General features: G+C 36.2%; 1 protein-coding gene across 14 annotated transcripts in view; it reads left to right on the top strand.

Moving 5' to 3' along the window:
* The window catches only part of TCF12 (transcription factor 12), a 357,822-nt gene that overhangs the window by 329,707 nt on the left and 9,186 nt on the right, over positions 1-18,929 (top strand). For 9 of the 14 annotated variants that reach the window (XM_006765233.2, XM_006765232.2, XM_006765235.2 and 6 more), the window contains 5 exons: positions 1,472-1,545; positions 2,524-2,595; positions 3,310-3,516; positions 13,130-13,244; positions 14,116-14,278. In XM_006765233.2, coding sequence (XP_006765296.1) covers positions 1,472-1,545; positions 2,524-2,595; positions 3,310-3,516; positions 13,130-13,244; positions 14,116-14,278 — 631 coding nt within the window. The remainder of the gene's footprint in view (positions 1-1,471; positions 1,546-2,523; positions 2,596-3,309; positions 3,517-13,129; positions 13,245-14,115; positions 14,279-18,929) is intronic. The other 5 variants (XM_006765238.2, XM_006765234.2, XM_015564974.1 and 2 more) reach the window with 1 other exon arrangement.

Below are 18,929 nucleotides of genomic sequence, written 5' to 3'. Positions count from 1 at the left end.
TTGATCAGTTGTTCTTTTTCCTTTTAAAGTTGTTCGGTAAGACCATTAAAACTGTATTCTCGCCCTAGCCAGTTTTGCTCAGTGGATAGAGCATTAGCCTGAGAACTGAAAGGTCTCAGGTTCCATTCCGGTCAAGGGCACATGCCTGGGTTGTGGGCTCGATCCCCAGTGGGGGACTTGCAGGAGGCAGCAGATCCATGATTCTCTCTCATCCTGGATGTTTCTATCTCTCTCTCTCTCTCTCTCTCTCTCTCTCTCTCTCTCTCTCTCCCTCCCTCTTCCTTCCTCTCTGAAATCAATAAAAATATTTTTTTTAAAAAAAAACAAACTGTATTCTCCCCAACCTATGGATAAATTACTAGCTTTATTTTTTCTTAAATTTTTTTCCCTTTTTATTGCTTCTACTCAAAACTTACATCCTTTCTTATTTCCTGTCTTCAGTTTTTATTATATTGGTACTTTTCTAAAGTTGAAGAATAAACAAAATTTAAGGAAAATTTTATAATACTTCCAAATTAAATAATGTGCTTTTGGTATAAATCGTGTTGGGAAAGTTTTTAATAGATAATCCTAAGTGCATTTGCAGACATTTGAAATTGGTGCATTTGTGCATTATTAAAGGCACAAGTTAATATGACCCTTTAGAAAACAATTTAGCCTTATGAATTAGGGATCATAAATATATTTGTACCTTTTAATTTAGAATGCTACTTATCTTCAAGATATTTTCTCTACTTGCTATTCGTAATATAGTAATATTCATTTACTATTCATAATAGCCTATTGAAAGCAACCAAAATGTCCAGCAGTGAGATAAAGTGGTTAAGCAAATTATGATCTAGAGAATCAGATGAATATTAATGTAGTCAGTCATTAATAGCATTATTTTAAAGACTATGTAAAACCATGGGAGGGACAGAATTTTTTTTTAAATATTCTATTGATTTTTTACAGAGAGGAAAGAAGAGGGATAGAGAGTTAGAAACATTGATGAGAGAGAAACATCAATCAGCTGCCTCCTGTACACTTCCCTAATGGGGATGTGCCCGCAACCAAGGTACATGCCCTTGACCGGAATCGAACCTGGGCCCCTTGAGTCCGCAGGCCAATGCTCTATCCACTGAGCCAAACCGGTTAGAGCAGGGACAGAATTTTAAATTTGTATTCTTTAAGTACATTTTATGAAGATATGTTTGCATAGTGACAATCTGAAGAATATACAAACATAAAATAAAGTTATGTTTTAAAGTACTAGTATAGGATTTTTTTCCTCTTTGTTTTCTCAACTCCCTTCACTGTTGTATTAATAATGAAAAAAGGTTTTTTAATGTGTTGGGCTTACAAGAAGCCAAATACTATGCTGAAGGCTGAACAAAAATTTTCATATAAATTTATGTTTACCCCCTTGAGAACATTATCAAGAATACTGGAGCTAACCAAGGTGTGAGTATTTGGGATTTTGTTTTAACAGGTACTAGTCAGTGGCCTAGACCTGGAGGGCAAGCTCCTTCATCTCCAAGCTATGAAAACTCACTCCACTCCCTGGTAAGAGCCTCTTAGAAACATACAGGTCACTTTTATCTGATAGTATGCAGTTCTTTTTTATTTTATTTTTTTTAGTAAATCTTGAGTAACAATGAAAAAAAACAGTAGGATAGCATTACACACGAATTCTTTACTAACAAATGGCCTGATTTAATTGAACAATATAAGATACATTGGGTGTGCCTTTGCCATCTGTTCTTTGAGACATTAGGCTTCTGGTCTAACGACAGCTGGTGCTAGAATAATGTAATGGCATTTTTGTTTCTTTGAAAAATATAGGGCTTAATTTTTCTATACTTTTGCATTTATGTATAAGAGGAAACTTAAAAAAACACACACACACAGACCAAGTAAAAGCAAGAAAATTAGTCCAGTAATGGAAAATAGTTGTATTTAATGCTTTCTTTTATGATGTATAGTTTAGTACATTTCCATTAAAAATTTAAAATGTAATAGCCATTATTTTTGTCATGAAGATTATTATTTCCCATGTTTTGTTTCTTAAAAAAAAATGTCTTGTGTAAATTGTACAAGTAAAAATGTTATTTAACAAACAAATAAAGCAGTAGAATAAAGAAGCCTGTCTAGGTATTTAGCGTGAAGAATTTGTGGTTGAATGTTAACTACTGTTGCTTTTCTTTGCTTACCACAGAATTACAAAATATTATAAAAACAAAATAATGACTTGATGGAATGCAAATAGAAAAGTTATTTTTCTGTGACTAATAGAATATTTTAAATTAAAGGAAAGTTTTCTTCTCACATATTTTGAAGCATATATAAGCTATTTAGATGCTAACCTTATAACTTTGCTATTAAATTCCAGCCTTCTCATACCTTCATACAAGTAGATCTCACAGATCTTCGCGTTAACTTTACTAACATGTTATGCTGACGTGCACAGCAGCTATTTCCTCATCTCTTTTGGAGTTAATCTTAACCTGTGCTTTGCCTCCTGTTCTGTCTTGACTTTGCCAGAAAAATCGAGTTGAGCAGCAACTTCACGAGCATTTGCAAGATGCAATGTCCTTCTTAAAGGATGTCTGTGAGGTACTATTTCTTTTAGATGGTGCCTTTTTTCTGTTTCAGTTCGTTATAATTCCTATTATCCATTTAAAATCTTCAAGCCTGTACAGACTCCAAAGTCTTTTAAAACCAAACAATGACCATTTCTGTTTTTGTAACAGTGTGTAAGAGTAGACTTTTGTTCGCTGATGTTGTTGAGAATGATTCTTTTTAAAAGAGCTCTACTAGCATGTGCTTTTGATTTTTAAAAATTCTAATATGTTTGTGTATGGGGCATGTATGTATCCACAGACAGACTATCATTTCCTCAGTTTTGTGAAAGAGAATATTTGGATGTGTTCACTATTTCAGATAGGTATGCTTTATTCACTTAAAATCACAACTGAAACTTGATGGATTGGAGAGTGTGTGCCCAAATTGCCCTCATTTCAAAGATCAGTATTACAGTACCCGTTATCTTTTTTATCAGCTATAATTATCAGACAGTACTACAGTAGCATTCATCTTTTATAGAAATTAAAGAAGTAACTTCATGGTAGATTGGTAAATTGATTTTATAAAGCAGTGATTTATTTCTGAAGCTTTGTTAATTTAGTATAGTCTACTTTCTTTGATTATTGATTTGTAGTGCAGGTTTCACTTGCTGTCTTCCATATATCCCAAAGTAGGAAACATAGAAGTTTAATGAATTTAATAGCTACCAGTAGTAACCTCCATGTCTTTTTTCAATCACTCCAGCAATCTCGAATGGAGGATCGTTTAGACAGACTGGACGATGCTATCCATGTGCTGCGGAACCATGCTGTGGGACCTTCCACCAATTTGCCTGCCGGTCACAGTGATATACACAGTTTATTGGGACCATCCCACAATGCACCAATTGGGAGCATCAATTCAAGCTATGGTGGATCAAGCCTTGTTACAAGCAGTCGATCTGCTTCAATGGTAAAATAGTGCTTTTTTTTTTTTTTAAATAATAACTCCCAAAGCCTCTTGTCCTAAATGTTTTGGGGGGAGAGAGGCCTTTTTGAAGGGAAATAGAGTGGCTTTTGAGAATTTCCTTTACTGTCCTGGGCAGGGTCATTGGCTGAGCATTGGCCCTTAAAATCCTGCTATATCATGTGCAAAAAGCAGAAACTTTCTACAGGTATCATTTTAGCTTAAACTTGGATTTTTTTTCCAGATGCATATAATTGTTAGAAGAGTTTTTGCCCTGAAATGGTGTGTAGAAAGTCTGAATAGCAAAAGCAGTAAAGGAAGACTGGATTTCAGGGGTTCTGGTCTAGAAAATCTGTTTATTATAGTTTGGAACCAGCCTTTACTAGAAGAAGGAATGTGAAATTATTTGTACAGGTCCATATTTAAGTTTCATTCCCAAACAAAGAAAAAATGTGGGGGTAGTTTTAAAAATGGCTGTAATTTAAGTGACACTGAAAGGAAATAATTTTAGATTAATCCCCAAAGAAAAGAAAATAATTCAGTTCATCTTTTTTAAAATACGCTAATTCTTTAGAGGAAAAAAAAGTAAAATTCTATATCTATGCACATCACAAATTCTCTGTTGAATGTCTTACATTATTTTTTGAACCTGCTATTTAATTGATACCATGCATTTGCATGTTTATGACATGTTTTCTAAGATTCATTACATGGTGTGAAATATTCTCCTATGAACAGACTTCTAGCTATAAACCATATGATCAAGGCTAAAACTCACCTGTCATCAAAATAATTAGGTGCCCCAGATGCTGAAGGCTTGTGTTCTATGAAATAAGATTGTTTGCAGATTTTCACATTCACATGTCAGACAGCCATCAATGTTCATTTTGGAGCTGCTGAGGTAAACATCAACGAGGCAGCCTGGTTTCCTGAGAACTGTTTTCAGTAACATGGTGACATTAGATATAACTTTTTATATCTTAACAACCAGGTTGTTTTTTTTTGGGGGGGGGGGGATAATGTCATGATATCTTGAAATTCACTCTTCTTTAAAGTTAGTTTTTTATGCTATTGATAAGCTAATAAATGTGTGAACATTTATAAATTGTGAGACTCACAGAAATACTTATTTTGTTGAAATATTATCCTTATTTGGAAGGATGACTAGAAAGTCAATATATTCTAATTTCAACTTTATCTCTACTGCAACATTTGCAGTTTTTACTTTTCTCACCTCTTAATCATTTTTTAATTCTTCACTGTATATAGATTACTGTTTATATTCCAGATTATCTGCTATAATATTTAATATATCTGACTCTTCCCAATTAAAATGGGTGTGGCTATGTTCCAATAAAAGTTTATTTCAAAAAACGGGTTCCTTTATTTGTACAAAATAGAACCTGTGTGGGGTTTTTTGTTTTGCTTTTGGGTTTTTTGTTTGTTTGTTTGTTAATCTGCACCTGAGGATTTTTTTCCATTGACTTTTAGAGTAAAAGGGGAGGAGGGGAGAGAGAGAGAAAGAAACTCAACAGGGTGGGGGATTGAACCTGCAACCCAGGCTTGTGCCCTTGACCAGGAATTGAACCTTCGGTGAGTAGACCGATGCTCTAATCACTGAGCCACGAAGGCCAGGGCTAGAAGGTAGTTTTTACCAACTTTTTGTTGGTTTGTTTGTTTTTTGTTTTAGTATTTATCAACTTTGGATTGAGTTGGGAGGGGATTATTTTAAATCCATTCCTTCAAAGCCATCTAGAAACCTAGTACATTTTAAAAGGATGTGTACTAATAAAGGGAAAATTGTTTCATTAGATATTGCCCTGAAGCTTTTAATTAAGAAAGTAGCCACATATATCCTCTAGGAATATGCTGCCTACTTCAGAGCATAAACAAAAGGGCTGCCAGAGATATTCTCTAAAAAGGAAAAAATCCAAAGGAATCAAGAAAAAAAGAGTTTTCTATAACATGTGAAGAGTGTGGCTTAGTCTGAGCAGCAGCATTACTACCACAACAACTAAGCCAAGGTATTGCTTAATGTGTCCATCAAGGTCTTCCCTTCAGTGCTGATAACTTTCTGAGAGGACACAGAGCTGGCGAAAATCTGTTAGACATCAACTATATCCTCCCCATTCAGACACAATCACTAGTACAGGTGGAGATGTAGATGTTTTTGCCAGGCTTACCCTCAAAATATAAAGTGTTAACTTATAAAATCTGACACTGTCAGGTGAGTCAATATTTCACCCATTCTCCTGAAATGAACTTTTTAGCTGTGAATCCTCAGTTCTCAGTTTCAACAAAACGGCCAAAGGATAAAATAAAATAAAGGTCAGTCTGCCGGTGACTCTCCCAACTAAGTCTTAGTCATACTATTGAGTAAAACTCTTTTTGTTTTTTTTTTAATTATATTTTATTATTATTATTGACATTATTACAGATGTATCCCCCATCCTCCCCCTCTCCGACCCCCTCCACCCAAGGAGGAAGACTCTTATCCTAGTGTCTCTATCCATGTCTGAGGATTTCCATCAGAACCCACCTATATGAATTCAACTCTTTTCATATTCTCGGAGGGTGTGTGATTTGGGGAGACATATTGTTGTAACTATTGACAGCCATCTCTAAGAATTATCTCCTGCTTTTATTCCATATATTGTAACTAAAAAATGACACAGTTTTACATTCTGGCATTACTTTTTTTGTCTTATTTAACTCTCTGGTAGTTTATATACTTTTCCTCTGTGTGATCATAAATTAGTATTTATTTTAGGCTACTAAAAATGGAGGTCATGTGGCCAAAATTACAAAGTAACCACAGAAGTATCAGTTTATCAGCAATTCTATATCGCCCGTAGAATTTGTGAGGTTGCTACTCAAAAATATTTAATTTTCATCATTCTATTCATTTCCTGCAGAGATAGAATTATTTTAATAAGCATAAATACTATTTCAGTAACTCTACAGAACATTCAGATAATATTTTTGTTGTAATGGATTTTTGTTCTAATGGGCATTTATTGTAAATCATCCTAATTGCAGGTTTTAAATATATTGCTTTTTTCCTAGAATTTAGAAGAAAGTCAGCATACTTTCCCTATAAGATAGTAAATATTTTCAGTTTTGTAAGCTATATGGTCTCTGTCACAGCTACTTAACTCTGACTTCGTAACATAAAAGTGAAGTCATAGATATTATGAAAACAAATGGGTGTGGCTGTGTTTCAGTAAAACTTTATTTACAAAAAAGTGTTCCTTTATTTACTAAAAAAATAAAACAAAACAAAAAACAGACCAGACTTGGCCTACTGGCCATACTTTCCCAATACCCAATGTAGAACATAAATTATCTTCCCAGTTCAGGAAACGAGGGTTAGCAAGCTTTTTTTTTTTTTAGCCTGAAACTTTTTGCTTATATTGTTTTATTTTATTTTTTAACCTGACTTTATTGATTTTAGAGAGGGAGAGAGAGAAACATCAATGTGAGAAAGAAACATCGATTGGTTGCGTCCTGTACATGCCTTTACCAGGGACTGAAGCCACAACCTGGGCATGTGCCCTGACCAGGAATCGAACTGGTGACTTCCTGATTCATAGGTCGACACTCAACCACTGAGCAACACTCACCAGGCTGCTTATATTGTTTTAATGAGTAGTTTGGGAGTTGTATTGAAGCAGAGTATTTGAGGTGAGCCAGCCTGTACTGGGAGTGGAAGAATAAGAGTTGATTGCAGGATAAATGTGGTAGAGGGAGCTCAACTCCCAGTCTGCAATGCTATCAAGATTACTTGTGGTGTAGCCCTGGCTGGGTGGCTCAATTGGTTGGAGTGTCATCCCATACACTAAAGGTTGCGGGTTTAATTCCTGGTCAGGGCACATACTTAGGTTTTGGGTTCAGTGCCCGGTCAGGTCATGTGCAGAAGGCTACCAACCATGTTTCTCTCTCACAGACTAAAAATAAAAAATGTTAAAAAAAAATAAAAAGATTACTTGTGTTGTTAAAGCTACATGGACAGGTCAACCAGAATAGTGTCCTTGGTCAAGGAGATAGCCTTGTTGCCGAGACCCTTTCCTTACATTGTCTTTAGTTATAACAAGGTTGTGTCAGTAAGGTCATCTACAGCTGATAGTATTGATTTGTAGATCAGTCTTACTGTATTTTTTTTTTTAGGGTTTTACATAGATAGATTTTTTTTAATTTTATTATTTATTACAAAGGGTATTACATATGTGTCCATTTTTTCCCCCCGCCCAAGACAGTCCCCTAGCCCCCCCCATCCCCCAGTGTCTTTGGCTTATTTCACTTAGCATAATGCTCTCCAGTTCCATCCATGCCGTTGCAAATGGTAAGAGTTCCTTCCTTTTTAGAGCAGCATAGTATTCCATCGTGTAGATGTACCACAGTTTTCTAATCCATTCATCTACTGATGGGCACTAAGGCTGTTTCCAGATCTTAGCTATGGTGAATTGTGCTGCTATGAACATAGGGGTGCATATATCCTTTCTGATTGGTGTTTCTGGTTTCTTGGGATATATTCCTAGAAGTGGGATCACAGGGTCAAATGGGAGTTCCCCCCTTTTACCCCCCTTTGCCCATCTCCACCCATCCCGACCTCCCCCTCCCTTAGCCTTCACCAAATTATTATCCATCTTACAGAAGAGATAATTGCCTGGGGTTTTTTTTCAGTTGTTCCAGAATAAGATTTTTATACCTCACACCAAGGAGATAAGACTACCACCTGAGAAAAATATATATTAATAGGACTTAATGTCAAAAGACTTCATTTTGACTGTTGTTTCTTTTAACCGACTATACTTGATTATATCAAAGTTGAGAATTAAGTGAGGTTTCACTACAGACAGCTTTTTAACATATTTTGGCTATCTAATATACACACAAAATTGAATTTCCTGAAAGATTATTATATTGGAAAAAGAAACTAGGAAATGGATATATTTAGAGTAACCAGCCTGGCATAGTTTTAATATTTGCTCTTATTTTTTTAATGGGGTTAACATTTTCATTTACTTAATTTTCTATTCCCTTTTTGTATTTTTTTATTACTTCTCCATATTTGTTTAATGCAAGTATAAAATTAAGACTTTCCTTCAGGCACTCTTATTGGGATGTGATTGATTGATATATTTAAATTTTAAGGCACAAAAATCAAGGTTTTTAGAACTATTAAAATGTCAGCATTGGACTTTAGTTTTGCTCCCATTTATTTAGTGTAAGAATAAACTCTTGGATTAAACTACTGACAGAAAACAATGCTTGTATTAAGTAGAAAACTAAAAAGGAGTAGAATCATTAATTTCATTTGGCATTACAAAGAGGTTTCCACAATATAAAGTTATTGTACATCACATCTGTTTATGGCTGTGATATCTAAAATACTGAGGCCCATTGAGATAGATCCATGATAGCATTTTATCTTTCACACAAAGTACTCAATTATTCCTCAGTGATTTCAACTTCAAACCAAACTAAGATTAGGAGCTTTTTGTATTAATGGAAGCTTGGTGCAAATCTTAAAAAGTTCCTTATTTATGACGTTGGATAAAATTCCATCCATGAGGTCTTTTGATTTTTATGTTATAAGTCTTGGGCAAATTTAATCCAAGCATTTCTTTTTTTCTTCCTTTCCTTTTTTTTTTTTTCCTTAATGCGTGGGGTTTTTGTTGTTTAAGCTGTGGTTGGAGATCTCCGGTATTTTTCTTTTTTTAAAGTTGCTTTGGGTTTGTTGTTTAAGCTGTGGTTGGAGATCTGTGGTATTTGTTTTCTGAGAACAGAGTAAATAACATTAACTCATGAAATTTAAAGCCACTTTATATGATTTAAAAATATAAATCGTGTCTGTTTTTGAAGTCCTAAAGCAGTTAGAGAGACTGTTTTTTCTAAATTCTAAAATACTTAAGATTAAGTTGTTAAAGACTGAGGCAAATAAGATAATATTTTGTTTAAAATCAGCATTTTTGTCATCCAAATAAATTTGGTGTCATTTTAACTTTATATTTAAATAGTATTTAGTTTTATTGGTATAAATTTGTATACTGTAACAATTGTTTGTCTAGGTTTCAACTGAATTCAAGGAGTTTATTTTTAACTGTATTTTACTTGTTGTAACCTATTTTTTCTCAAGTGGGCAATTTTTTAAAAATTTATTTTTATTAAGACCACATTATAGTGTTTTTAAGGATTTTGATACCATTTTTTTAATTTAAAATTGTTCAAAATGGCAGCATTTCTTAAAGTTTAGAAATCATACAGGTTTGTCCTAACTGGTTTGGCTCAGTGGACAGAGCGTTGGCCTGCAGACTGAAGGGTCCCAGGTTAAATTCTGGTCAAGGGCATGTACCTTGGTTGCAGGCACATCCCTAGTAGGAGGTGTGCAGGAGGCAGCTGATCGATGTTTCTTTCTCATTGATGTTTCTAATTCTCTATCCCTCTCCCTTCCTCTCTGTAAAAAATCAATAAAATATATTTTTTTAAAAGATCATACAGGTTCTATATTACGGAAGTATCATTAAAAGGAACCATAACAAATGGAATTCTGCGATTTCTAGCATAAATCCCCTCATTAGGTAAAACAAAATGTATACAATACATAAAGATCCTTTCATCAGTCTGTAGATTAGTACTGATTAATTTAAATCATTAGTGTGGAGTGAACAGTACAAATTATAATAGAATTCAGAATCAGAGGGGAATTCATTCATACTGAGTTCTTTTTCAGTCTGTCCCTTAATTCACAAGACCCTTATTCATCAACTAATTAGATTTAACATTTCTCCATCGTGGGTGCTAAAGCCTTTGGCCAAATGAAATGAAAACAGGTTTCTTGAAGGGTGCTTCCACCAAAGTAAGGCCAGGCACAGATTGTGAAGATTCAGATTCAGGAGAATGTTATTTAATGGGATGGGCTTTTTATTCTGACATGGAGCTCTTCATAATAATAGAAATTTTGAGCATAGCAGGCCTAAGGGTTTGCCTTCCCCTGCTACTCCCCGTAGAAGCAGTCTGTCAGCTGTATGCTAACGAGATGAACAATTAAACAGGGTCCTATCTGGCTGGCCTCACAGCTCTGTGTCAGACAAAGAACTGTTTATGCACCTTTTGTATGTGTGTAGACATAGCCACATGAATGGGTAACTGCAGATTAAAGGGAGGATATGGGAGCCAAGGTGAGCAAGGGTTAAAGAGAACTATAAGAATTGTAAAAGTCAAATTCTCCAGAAAATATATGAGGGCCATTTGTAAGGGGAATCAAGTTACAAAGAAAAAGTTCCTGCTAACTTCATTAACATGGAAAACTCCAGACTTCAAGTGTTTTGCTGGTCTGAGGCTAATTTTTAAAGCTTTGATTTTTTTTCTTTTGGAAGCCAATGATGTAGGTTGGTGTGAGAAAATAGTTTATAGTACTCCATAGAGACAAAAATATTTGCTGGCATTTATATCCCAAAACAAATCAAGCAACCTTTCCGGTTTTCCTTCAAGGAAAGGCAAACTCAATAAGATTTATTGTTTAGCTCATCCTTTGTCGGCCAAACCTTTCATCAGAAAGGAGGTGATAGAACATTTTATTAGTAGAGATTCAGAAAATCAAAGAATTATTATAATAATGAAATAAAAAGAAATAATAAGTTAGCAGATGCACCATCACTCAAATGAGTGAAAATTTAGTTTGTTACTGTCCAACCATTACTGTCTTACAGAGCTATAAAGTGCATTTCACATGTAGTAAATTTACATGTTTAAATTTTTTAATTTTTATATATGAGAACCACTATTTCCAATAACTCCAGGCAATAAACCTCTTTAATTAAAGGTTTAATCTTTTAATTGACAAGTCTGCTACTGTTCTAATAAAGCAGGGGTCCTCAAACTTTTTACACAGGGGGCCAGTTCACTGTCCCTCAGACCATTGGAGGGCCAGACTATAGTTTAAAAAAAAACTATGAACAAATTCCTATGCATACTGTACATATCTTATTTTGAAGTTAAAAAACGGGAACAAATACAATATTTGTGTTTATATGTGGCCCGCAGGCTGTAGTTTGAGGACCCCTGTAATAAAGCTTCATTTATAACCAGTTTTTCTAAAAATACTGCAGTAGCCAAATATTTGGTAGTGCTTGCACGCCTTAACTTCCCATTTCAGGTTAATTGTGACTTGTATAAGTTTGGTTAAAACAGGGAATAAAAATATATGACATTTTTGTATTGTCTTTTGCTCTTTAAAAATGTTTGAGGGCAGCCATTTAGACAAAGAAAAAACAAGACACTATCTGTTTGTGTAAGGAAAGGGCATGCCAGAGTATAAATAAATATTACTTGGAATCTAGCAATATTTTCTTAAATGCAAATTCATGCACACTTTACAGGGTGAGGCAAAGTAGGTTTACAGTTGCTCGTGTGGAAAATAACACAATAATCCTATATAATAAAAGCCTAACATGCTAAGTGTCCGGTCGGCCAGTTGGCCGTTCAACCAATCAAAGTGTAATATGCTAATGATATGTTAAGGCTGTTCAACTGCTCACTATGACGTGCAACTGACCACCAAGGGGCAGACAGTTGACCTATTGACCAGTCACTATGATGTGCACTGACCACCAGGGGGCAGACACTCCGCCCGGTAGGTTAACTTGCTGCTGGGGTCCGACCGATCAGGACTGAGCGAGATGGGCCAGACATGCCCTGGAGCCCTCCCACAGTCCCTACCCAGCTGGTCAACCTCCCAAGTCCCTCCCTGGCCCTGATTGTGCACCAGTAGGGTCCCTTGGCCTGGCCTGCACCCTCTCACAATCCAGGACCCCTCGGGGGATGTCGGAGAGCCTGTGTCAGGCCAATTCCACAGGCCAGGCCAAAGAACCCTACTGGTGCATGAATTTGTGCACCGGGCCTCTAGTTAATAAATAAACAAGAATAGACTGTGTTTTGCATACTCACAACTATAAGCCTACCTTTGCTCCACCCTGTATTTAGATAGCATTTGGATAAGGTTTTCAGATCAATTTAGAGAGGGTTATTGACAGGTCTGATTATGTGTAGTGCTTTATGGCTTCCTGAGTACTTTGTCTCTATTAGCTCATCTACACTAATAAAAGAGAAACATGCAAATTGGTCATCACTGCTACACCCACCAGTCAATCAGGATGAGTATGCAAATTAACCCAACAAAGATGGCGGGTTAATTTGCATATGCAAGAGCAGAGCGAAGACTGAAGGCTCCAGCCCCATGAAAGACTGAAGAGGACTGAAGTCTGAAGGGGCTTGGCTTCTCCACTGCAGCCCGACCAAAGGCCTGGGTCCCGGGTGCCGGAGGAAAACCGGTGCTGGCAGCCAGGGGAAGGAAGGCCTATTGCACGAATCTTCGTGCAACGGGCCTCTAGTTTGCTATAATCCTGTGGGATGTTAAATTGAGGTTGCAATTTTCTAATGAAACTTTTAAAAATAAATTTAAACTATTATGTCATTTGAAATCCAAAATCCAGAAAAGTGGCATTCAAGAAAAGTGGCTAAATTCAAATGAGTCCTATTGTTTTCCCTAATAAACCCACTAAAAGAATTTAAACAATTATTGTCCCTGAACTGTCTTGATTTCTTTTTTTAACTTTAGGTTGGAACTCATCGAGAAGACTCTGTCAGTCTCAATGGCAATCATTCAGTCCTGTCTAGCACAGTCACTGCTTCAAGCACAGACTTGAACCATAAAACACAAGAAAATTATAGAGGTAACTGTATTGTTGGGTTTTCGTAATAATACAAAGATTGCGTTTGGAGCAGTCACCTTTCTCATAGGCAGATTCATATCTGTGACTCAAAAGTCATCTTAGGTGGGAGAAATCCAAACAGAAGTGCTAGTGAAGGTTCCATTCGGCCCATTTGGTAAATTATAGAACTTATGGATAGAACCACATGCAAAGTATTGTTCAGTTTTTACCTGTCTTTTTCTTACCTGCTCTTGATTCTGTTGTGTCTGTCTTCCTTAATCACTTCCCCTCATGACTGAGTCTTCATGGTCCCTAGAGGCAGTGGGAAAGATATGTCTGAGTATGTAGAGAGCTCTGAATAATAGGAGCTGTTGTTCAGAAACAGTTCAGTTGTAGCCATAGTTCTGTTAAAAAGCAAACTGGTAAATGTTATAATAGAGCTTACAAATAAGTACAAATATATAGCTAATATTAAGAATACCAAAGTAAAGTTCTCCCAGTTATATTTAACCATGACACCTATTTTATTGTGTTTATCCAGGAAAGTGTTAAACTTATTTCCTTTTCCTTGGCAGAATCTTAGAAGTCAGTGTCTAAAACTCCATCAAATTTATCATAACCTTGTTCATTTTTTAAATAGTGCCTAAAACTGATAATTATACAGATCATCAAAGCCAGGCTTGTTCTTCTAAATACAGATGTTTTAAAAAAATCCTTTTCTCTTAAGATTTGTGGACATGCTCTTTCCAGCTCTAAATAGTGTACTTCCCTACATCTTCAGATTTCCCTCATAGCCCTCTGACAACTAAGAGTATTTACCATCTAGACAGTGCTTTACTGTCTTAGTTCTAATTCATGAGTCTGGACATTTGTTTCTTTGACTTTTTGTTAGGTGGCTTGCAAAGTCAGTCTGGAACTGTTGTTCCAGCAGAAATCAAGACTGAAAACAAAGAGAAAGATGAAAACCTTCATGAACCTCCCTCATCAGATGACATGAAATCAGATGATGAATCCTCCCAAAAAGATATCAAGGTTTCATCTAGAGGCAGAACAAGGTATTTATTAACATTTAGGTGTTAAATTTCACTAATTTGCCATGGGTAAAAGTATTGGGAAATTGAAGGGTGTTATGCATTTATTAAGTGTCAGCTATTAAGTGTCAGCTATGTTCTAACTGCTGCAGTGTTGGGACTTTATGTATGTTATCTCATTTAATCCTTATTGCACCGCTAGAAGGAAATCATACGAAGCTGACTCAAAAATTATGTGTTCTATTATACCACATTATATTAGGGTCTACTTATAAAAAAAGAATTACATTTCTCCCCACAGTGCTTGTAAGGGGAGTCTGTAGTCTGTAAGACAATTAGAGGACAAAATAGCTAAAACAAATTAAATTGTGCAGTATAGCCATTTAGATACAGTTCATCAATAAATATCTGAACATAGTAATTTAAGGCTAAATATATGGTAAGACTCTGTTGTATGATTTAAAGCCAAGAGTTGGCAAATTATAGCCCATGGACCAAATCCAGCCCACTGCCTATTTTTATTTTTTGTTCTTTTACAGAATGTGTTTCGTTTTTTTTCCAATCCCCACCCAAGGATATGCTTTTGGTTTTTTAAATTTATTTGAGAGAGATAGAAAAACAATCTGTTGCCTTTCACACACTCCCCAATCCGGGGATTGAACCCGCAGCCTGGGCATGTGCCCTGACTGGGAATCGAACCCACCACCCTTTGTTATACAGGACGATGCTCCAGTCAACCAATACATACCTGCCAGAGCTGCCTGTTTTTACAAAAAATGTTTTATTAGAACACTTTCAAACCTTATTTATTTACATACTGGAGGCCCGGTGCACGAAATTCATGCACTTGGGGGGGGCTCCCTCAGCCTGGCCTGCACCCTCTCACAGCCTGGGAGCCCTCAGGGGATGTCCAACTGGCAGCCATCAGTCGAACATCCTTAGTGCTGCTACCACTGCTGCACTCACCAGCTGTGAGCCTGGCTTCTGGCTGAGCGGTACTCCCCGCTGTGGGAGTACACTGATCACCAGGGGGCAGCTCCTGCGTTGAGTGTCTGCCCCCTGGTGGTCAGTGAGTGTCATAGTGACCGGTCGTTCTGCTGTTTGGTCTATTTGCATATTAGCCTTTTAATATATAGGATTGTCTGTGGCTGCTTTTGCATTAAAGTAATAGCAGTTTTGAGTCATTGGCAAAAGAAAGCAATGGCCCACAAAGCTGAAAATATTTACTAACTGGCCCTTTATAGAAAAAGTTTGCCAACTCATGGTTTAAACATTGATTGGAGAAGAGTATGGATAAGGAAGTATTATTCTAAATAGGCTGATGTTGAGGAAGGTTTTCCAGAAATTTGACTTGACCCTGCTTTGAAGTATGGAGATTGACACATAATATGTTAGTTTCAAATGATTTCCAGATTCTTCCCTCAGATTTTTTTTATAGTTATATATTAAAACTAGATGACTTGATATATTTGTGGTCCATCCTATTTCTTGGTATATACCCACTTATCAATATGTATATATCACATAGATATCTATTATTAACATGTTCTTTGTATTAAATTATGGCACAAAGGAGATTACAGCAAGTGTGGTAGATATAACTGAAAAGCCAGCATGGTCCTTCCTGTATTCACATACTTAAAAGGTGTCCTTTTGTCTTTGACATTCTCACTGTTTTCAACACTTAAACATTTTTCTTGGGAAAAATTAAATCTTAAGATACTAATGCTATTATTTTAATATGCATTGAACTCACTTGTGTAGAGACATGAAGAAGTGAAGACTGGGTCATGGAATCTATAGACCGCTCCTTGGAGGCATCTTAATTCTTCCACAGTTTTATTATTCAAATAGAATTTTAAGGGAAAAAATTGTATGTTTCCTCTTCATCTTCTCATCTTATAGATCAGAGGTCTGCAAAGTTTCTGTGTAAATGGCCAGATAAATCAATATGTTCAGCTTTGTGGGCCATATGGTCTCTGTTGCAACTACTCAATTCTGCCATTGTAGCAGAAGAGCAGCCATAGACAATATATCAACAAATGGGCTGGCTCTTCCAATAAAATTTCATTTACAAAAATAGATAGCCAGCTGCTGGGTCATAGTTTACTGAACCCAGTTATAGTTCATCAGAAATTGAGAGGCAGTATAATAGGTTAATAATAACAATACTTAGTAATTAGCAATAGTTAATAGATTAATAATATGTCCTTTGTACAAAGTAAGGCTAGCCTGGGTTTTACTCATGGCTCCATCCTATACTTGCCAGTGACCTTGGGCAAGTCATTAAAGCTCTCTGAGCTAGAATCCTTGTGGCAATAAACTGAAAACGATGCACATAAAGCCCTTTGCACACTGTCTCACGGGCAGCAAGCACTCATTAAATGTACTAGAGTGACTGTTAAGATGATGGTGATGCCTGGTGTGTGGTATCAGTTTGCTTCCATTGAGCACTGACCCAGGTTCTTGTCGTCACACTGCCACTAATTGGCTTTGTGATCCTAGGGAGATAACTGATTGCTGTGGATCTTGCAGTGGTTTTCAATCCTGGTGCACAGGCTCCAGAAACATTTTAGCAGTACAAGCTCACTGAATCAGTATGGGGTAGTGGACCTTTTAAAGCTTTATTTTTTTAAGTGTTCCTAAAGATTCTGATAAATGGCCACATTTGGAAATCTTTGGGGTAGGTGATCTGTCAAGGCCCCTTTTCAGTCCAAGAGCTAGTGTTTTTCTATTAAAAGAAGAATACTTTTATTATATAAAAGTATTATGTAATATTTGACAATTAGCTTATAAGAATCTATTGTGTACTTCTTTATTACAGTACTCAGCATATTAGAAAAGAGGGGGAAACATCTGTTCTTTGTGCACATCATGTTAAGGATCTGAGAGTCTCTGCTCAATAATTTATTTCTGAAATATACGTAGAATTTTCTAGAATTTATTCCACAGCATCTCCCTCAAATGTTTTTTTCTGATATCTTAATGCATTTTTATTACAAAAATTTGGAAAATACAGAACAGTGTACAAAAAAAATCACAAGAAACTCTACCACCCAGAATCAACTACTGTCTACTTTTTAAGGAATATCTCTTTTCCCATAAATATAGTTTAAATTTGAATTAAACTGGAAATAATTTGTATAATGTCAACTTTTTTACATTTAACAGTGTATTTTTAACTTTTTCATCTATTCTTAAGTGTTTCCTGCAAAATGGAAGAATATTTTTACCACCCCAAACAGTTTCCACATGCCCCTTTGTAATCCGCACCCACTCCCATCCCCTAACAACCATTGATCTGCTTTCCATTACCATAGTTTTTTTCTGGAAGTTCATGTAAATAGACTCATACAGAATGTAGTCTTCTGTGTCTGGCATCTTTTACTGAGTGTGATCTGCAGCTTGATTTTTTTAGAGGATGTATTGTAGGCCATTGTCTGGATGTATGAGATTTATCCAACCCACCTCCTATTATTGGCCTCCAGTGTGTCACTAATATAATAGTTCTGTGATCAACTTTCTTTCCATAAATTTCTATGTACATCTCTAATTATATCCATAGGATGAATTTCTAAAGTTAGAATTGGTGATTAAGAGGTAATGAATATTTTAAGGCTTTGGGTTTTTATTTTGCCAATTTGTCCTTCAAAAATATTGTTTCAGTTTCCCTTGTTTTTAAAAATTTTTTATCCTCACCTGAGGATATGTTTACTGATGTGAGAGAGAAACATTGATCAGTTGCCTCCTGTATGCGCCCTGACCAGGAATTGTACTGATGCTCCAACCTCCTGAGCCACCCAGCCAGGTTTTTAATTATCACTACTGATTATATTTGTCTCTGGAATAAAAAATAGTGATTTTCTGAGATACTTCTCTCACTCTGTGCCTTCAAGCTTTTTCCTCTTTACCAGGTGACTGCCAGCATCTATTTAAGAGTATAGGTCACGCAAATTAAGGCACTAGCGAACCAGGACAGTGCTTCCCAAACTTTAATGTACATATAAATCAACTTGGGATCTTCTTAAAATGCAGATTTCTATGTTTTTAACAAGCTCCAGTAATGTTCATGCTGCTGATCACATTTTGAGTGGCAGAGTGCCTAGAATATTATGTAGTCATTCAGATTATACTTACGAAGAATTTCACTAGCATGGAGAAGTCTTCAAGCTGTACTATGCAATGGAAATGCATTTTTTAATGTACAGCGTGGGGCAAAATAGGTTTACAGTTGTTTGTATGGAAAATAATACAATCATTAATAAATAATAATACAAGAATAATCTCTTTTACATATTCACAACTGTAAACCTACTTTTGCCTATCCTGTTTGTGGTATCATTTGAATTGTATTTGAAGAAAGACTGGAAAGAAATAGATATTCATGTGAAATGTAACTATTACTACTGTTTGGTAAAATTTATAGGTAATTTTTTTGCATCTTTATACTTTACTAGAGGACCGGGGCACAAAAATTTGTGCACTCAGGGGGAAGTGGAGCGGAGGGTCCCTCAGTTTGGCCTCTGCCCTCTCACAGTCTGGGCCCCCTCGGGAGGTAATGACCTGCTGGCTTAGGCCTGCTCCCAGGTGGCAGAGGGCAGGCCCAATCCCTAGGTGCAGCCCCTGGTCGGGCTCAGAGCAGGGTTGATTGGGGAGTTGGGGCGCCGCCTCCTAT

This window comes from Myotis davidii, unplaced genomic scaffold, assembly GCF_000327345.1.
Source record: "Myotis davidii unplaced genomic scaffold, ASM32734v1 scaffold441, whole genome shotgun sequence".
Classification (NCBI taxonomy): Eukaryota; Metazoa; Chordata; class Mammalia; order Chiroptera; family Vespertilionidae; genus Myotis; species Myotis davidii.
Note: the sequence above shows the minus strand (reverse complement) of the source record. Positions and strands in the feature narration are given on the sequence as shown.